Here is a 6000-nt window from a genome sequence, read left to right as displayed (position 1 = left end):
ACGATTAAAATTTCCTCAGCAAAAAACTTCGAAATAAATATCATGCTTGTGTTTCTGTATTAAATAATATTAAAGGAAAATTCAAAAATATTTACAATTATTTCATTGTGTTTCATGATTTTAATATCATCTATTCATCTGTACATCCAAACATATGCAGAGTTGAATTGGACTTGTTTGAGCGAGTAATTTCTCTTCCAAATCTTTCATATTATTTGATATGAACTATCTAATTTTCGTATTTCAAGATGTACATATGTTAAAGTCGTCCATAAATTAAAACATATGCAAAGTTTACAACGCTTTCAAGATAAATACATGGGTCCGTTTTGTTTCCAAAAAAAATTACTCGGTTATGGAATCCCACGTGAAGAGAGATGTTGGAAAAAAAAAAAAGGCAGAAGATTAAAAAATCCATGATTTTTCTGTGTATTTAGTATTTCTCAGTTATTACCATGATAAATTTTATCCGGCAATAAGAACAAACAAACATTTTTTGGAAGATGCATTCCAGCGAGCAGAGTTCCAATGCATTGCTTCGGCTTTTATGTAAACCGAACGGGCCAAGTCCAAGTTCAGTAACTGGGTTCTAAATAAATTGCACTGTATCTTATATTTTAAATTAATGGGCCGATTAAACCCAAAGCAGCCCGAACCAAATTTTGATTAGAACCAAGAACCCAATAGGTCAAGATATCTTGCAACTTACAAGTTACCCACTCGGCGACTCCGTGCAAAATATAACTTTTCTCATTCCCATTATGCCATCCATGGACATTTATCTATTGCATCAATCCGAAGGGTTATTTTGTCATTCGAGATATTCCATTATTCCTCCCCAAAATTTTCAGATCTCCCTCCGTCTCCCACCAAAACGAAACCCTTTCCCCCAAAATTAGATTCACAGTTCGAGTCGATTTCGGTTTCGATTTCAGTTTCCCGCCCAAATATTTCGATCCCTCCCAGAAAGCCAAGCCAACTTGGGTTTAAATTAGAACCCCGCGTTCAATTTTCTCTCCTGTCATTTCAGATCTAGGTTTAAACGCGACCGAGGTGAAAAGATCGGAAAATTAGTAGAGATCAAGAAGAGAAATGGCAGGAAAAGGAGGTAAAGGTCTTCTCGCAGCCAAGACAACAGCGGCGAACAAGGACAAGGATAAGAAGAAGCAACCTGTCTCTCGCTCCTCCCGTGCTGGGCTCCAGGTTGGCTTCCTTCCTTTCTCTCTTTTGTTGCGCAAACTGTTTCCTTTTCTATTATATTTCTTTAATTTGGTATTATTCGTAACTTATTTCTTGCCATATAGTTTTAATATCTTTGAAGTATAAGACAAATAATCCTCTTCTATTTATGGAAGAATTATATGTGAAGTATCAGTAATTTAGATGTCTTGCTTAGAACAAAGAAATCTGGGTTGAGTTAGGCTCTGAACCTTTGTGAAGAGTATGTGATATTCTTTAAGTACTTTGGGGTGGGGGGGGGGGGGGGGGTGAAGGATTAAATCTAGTTTCACAGGAGTATGTACAAAATTACGCCTTAAATTATTCTCTTGCAGTAAGCTATACCCTCCTAAAAGTTCACTAACCAAAAAGAAAGAGAAGCACATGTAGGTTATTTACAGGGGACATGATGGGCAAGAAGAAACATGTCATGAAAAATTAGATATAAAAGAATTTTCTATTCTTAAAGCATCAATATTTTCTCTGTAATTCACCCCTCTACAATACCACAGTTCCCAGTAGGCCGTATCCACAGGCAGCTCAAGCAGAGAGTCTCAGCCCATGGCCGTGTTGGGGCTACAGCTGCAGTCTATTCTGCAGCAATTCTAGAGTACCTCACTGCAGAGGTGCTGGAGTTGGCCGGCAACGCCAGCAAGGATCTGAAGGTGAAGCGTATCACGCCTCGTCATCTCCAGTTGGCCATTCGTGGAGATGAGGAACTGGACACTCTCATTAAGGGCACCATAGCCGGTGGAGGTGTCATACCTCACATTCACAAGTCCCTCATTAACAAATCCTCCAAGGAGTGAAATGTCAAATTCGTAGCAGTAAATTTTTAGGTCTGTGTTAGGGTTTGTGTTTAAGCTGTCAGAATTAACTTTTAGTTATATTGCTTGTGTTATGGCTAAATTTGGAGCATAAGCCTACTTGGTAATGTTGTTTGTTAGACTTTTGTTTGGCTTTGTTGTGGTAAGTTATGCTTAGTTTGAGATGACTTTGGTTAAGTTACTTTTGAAGCATGTATCTAGGTGGACCTCTTCAATGCATTGCTTGATTCTGTGATGTTTTGCCTTTTGGTTTGTGTTTTTTCTGACAAAATTTGTGTTGTTGCTTTGGTTCTTTGATTTTGTTGGTGATGATGAATGCTTTATTTGCACATAAATATTGGCTCTTTATGTGGATTAGGAGCTAATGGATCTGTTACAATTGTGATTTCACATGAAATTTCTTCAACCGTTATAATCTCACAAGCAAGAATGTGTGAAGGAATTTGTCAAATTTTGATTGTAACACCTTCCCGATGGATTTAACATTGTTTGATTTTGTCATAACTTAGCCTACCCCAACTTGTTTGGGACTAAAGGCTTGGTAGTTGTTATTTTTATTATCCTGTAAGAATTGTGAGAATTCTTCTTGTTGTCACATGCCTCTTGTAATTGGTGGATACAATAGCAGTGACATGTGTGTGGGAGGCTGGGAGCCTCTATAGTATGCAGAGATGGCACGCACAGGTTTCTTTTTGGGTGCACAAAGGTGGTGTCATATGCCATGCAGCGGAATATTTATGTGATTATCAGTTATTTGATTAAACCTCTGAGAATTCTTGAGATGACAATCAGTTTGCTTTGAGGTTCTTCTTGACTGAGGGTTCTTTTTTGTTAATGAAATAGTGCATTGTACCATTCCTTTAATTGATGTGTTGGTTTATTCTATTTTGTCCCTGCAAGGTACCATAAAATGTAGGGGTTGTCAGTATCTAACAAATGCCCTCTACTTACTGGTAATAAGATAATTAAAAAATGATGTTAGCTTATAAGTTAAAACATAAAGATGAATACCAATTCCGGCAGTGTTTTTGTGCCCTGGATTCTTAGAGGGATGAAGTGGGGTAACAATGAGATGGTATTTCTAATTAATTAATACCAGCTTAAGAAATTAACTGAGGCAGGCACAAACAGATAAAATTAGACTTCCTGTTATGAGAAAAAAACAGTAAGGATGTTAAGGTTAATAAAAGATAGCACTGGTCAACTTTGGACGTGCTGGAGGTGAGGGGCATAAGTGCCACTGCCGAAATTTTGTAGGTCAAAATTCTGGTAATGTCATGAGTAAGGTCGGCTGAGCAAGAGAAGACCCTTGTCACCTTTTTCTCCTTTCATTTGCCCTTCTGATTGGTCTATGCGAATATTTCAATAGACCAAACAACTCTGGTGCGGATCTATTTACATAACCTTTCATTTGTTTTGCTCAAACAGTTGTTTTACCGTACTGGTAGTACGTACCATCTTCATGTATTTCATTATTGACCTTGATTTTTTTAAGTCCATTTTTGAAGTTTGATATGGGGCTTAGGAACTCAGTACCTGTCCTGTACAAGCCTAGGTGATATTGGTACAGATTGGTGTGGCACATCAGTAGTGCCAGCGCTTAAACTGCCGTTGCCCATGTCGAGTGTCAGACTTACTTTTTCTTATTGCTAAAATCCTGGTTGAAACTTTGGCCGTCTGCCCATAACACTATTCGTGTTTCATAAACCTGGTGCAAAATGTGTACACGACCATATCCGTGTTTCATAATTCAAGCGGTCTTTACTTTGTTGTCTGTAATCTCACTTGTGATATAATGTGTTTTTTTTGTTCTGTAATCACACCGATTTGTGGTATGCTTGTCTTATAAATTTCTGAAGGCAACATCTTGCACAAGCTTAACATGTCAAATTTTCTTGCACTGTTTTTATGGGATCTTGCCCATTTCTTTTGTTCTCATTAACTCTTCAATGAAAATATTATTACTGTACATTTGGTACTTTAAATTTCAAAGTCTCAGCAACCATTAAATTTCTTTATCTCAAGTAAAACAGCTTCAAACTAAAAAAATGATTTGCGTTATCGAATTATGTCTTAAACAATTTGGATTTCCATTTTTACTATCTAAACTCTAAAGCACCATTTCACTGAGCCTGAGCACAGTGGATTGTTTTTTTTTTTTTACAACATTATACTTGTTTAAAATCGAAGCCAATTGGTTGTGCTGTGAAAATTATTTTATTGGTTTTTATCTAAGGGGGAATTTCATGTATCCCCTTAAAAACTTCAATATTACGTATCTCTCCCTCAAAAGTTTATAATATCATATTTGCCCTTCAAAATTGCAAAAACTCATATATTTACCCATTAATAACTCTACAATATATTAAATATATCTGAAATTAATTAAATGACAATATTTGACTATTATACCCTTCCCTTTCTCATTCTCTGTTTGATACTTTCTCTTTGTCCGATGCCCGCCAAACGCTCCACTCTCCTGCCAAATTTTCTTCTCCCCGCACTCACCCCTCTCCATTTGTAATGTGCAGTATCTATCAATTTAAAAACCAGTCTCTGGATGTGCTTTTTCCTGTCGAGACTTGGACAGAAAATTAAAGAACATGACTGTAAAATTCTTCCCCGTCTCTTTATCTTTCAAACTGAATCATAATTCAGTACAATATATATTAGCATGATCATATTTCATTAGAACAAACATTCAATTATTTGGTTCTTGCCAGAACTAAATGATCTTATCATTTTGACTCGGCTTTTCCTTTGAGCTGCTAATTCTTGTTGATACTGGTGAATGGGACCATATCGGTGTTATCTACAGAAAGAAATATCACATCAAATAAACTCTAAAACTCTTCTAATTTGAGTTTCGATTTATTATTGAAAATTGTCAATTTCAAGCACATTCGGTGTTACTTTTTGGTTTGATTCCTTGATAGGTTATGTTTTGCAATAGAAATCAGGTTTTTGTCTGGCTTTGAAGCAAAGACTTCGTCTGAATTAACCTCAATTCATTCTCAGCCATTTCCTGCATAAATAAATGTAAAATGTAAATGTTCCAAATAATTAGTTTGAGAAATAACATCATCACTTAAGAAATTGTATACATGTCGACCGGAGATGAATTATCTGATGTGGTCCCATTCACCAGTATCAACAAGAACTAGCAGCTTAAAAGAAAAGCCTAGTCAAAATGATAAGACCATTGTTTAATTCTGGCAAGAACCAGATAATTGTATCTTTTATCTAATGAAATATGATCCTACTAATATATATTGTACTAAATTGTGAATCAGTCTGAAAGAAAAAGAGACGGATAAGATTTGTACAGTCATGTTCTTTATTTTTCTGTCAAAGTCTCGACAGGAAAGAACACATGCAGAGACTGGTTTTACACATTACAAATGGAGAGGAGCGACAATGCCATATCGGAGAAGGGCGAGCGCATGGAGAAGAAAATTTGGTGGGACAGCAGGTGGCGGGCATGAGACGAAAAGAATGTATTGGGGAGAGAATGAGAAAGGGAAGGGTATAATGGATTAATGGTCAAATATTATTATTTAATTATTTTTAGATATATTTAATATACTGTAGAGTTATAATAAGTAAATATGCGAGTTTTTGTAATTTTGAATGTAAATATGGTATTATAAACTTTTGAGGGGGAATACGTGATATTAAATTTTTTTGAGGGGATACATGAAATTTCCCCTTCATCTAAATCCTGCTGAAATCCTTTATGCTCCCCATTTTGCCTTTGGAATTTGGAAATCCTTTGTACAAATAAAGGGCCGAATTGGGTTACATCTCGTGTTGGCTATTTTATTGGGTTTATCAGATAATTTGTAGATGCTAATTTTGGGCTTTGATCATTTTAATCTGTAGAGTTTAGTTAAAAGTAGAGTTGGGTTTCCTGGTCCGGCTGTAAATCATTTTTTCTCTTCGCCTATTTCCCAAG

The 6000-nt window shown here is 36.1% G+C and overlaps 1 protein-coding gene across 1 annotated transcript; it reads left to right on the top strand.

Moving 5' to 3' along the window:
* The first annotated feature begins 757 nt into the window (after positions 1 to 757).
* LOC144559081 (putative histone H2A variant 1) lies at positions 758 to 2280 on the top strand. Its single transcript, XM_078308016.1, has 2 exons — positions 758 to 1203; positions 1731 to 2280. The coding sequence occupies exons 1-2, from the start codon at positions 1093 to 1095 to the stop codon at positions 2025 to 2027; spliced, it is 408 nt and encodes a 135-aa protein (XP_078164142.1). The 5' UTR covers positions 758 to 1092; the 3' UTR covers positions 2028 to 2280.
* Positions 2281 to 6000: the final 3720 nt, after the last annotated feature.

The sequence above is a fragment of the Carex rostrata genome, chromosome 9 (genome assembly GCF_964058835.1).
Source record: "Carex rostrata chromosome 9, lpCarRost1.2, whole genome shotgun sequence".
Taxonomy (NCBI): domain Eukaryota; kingdom Viridiplantae; phylum Streptophyta; class Magnoliopsida; order Poales; family Cyperaceae; genus Carex; species Carex rostrata.
Note: the sequence above shows the minus strand (reverse complement) of the source record. Positions and strands in the feature narration are given on the sequence as shown.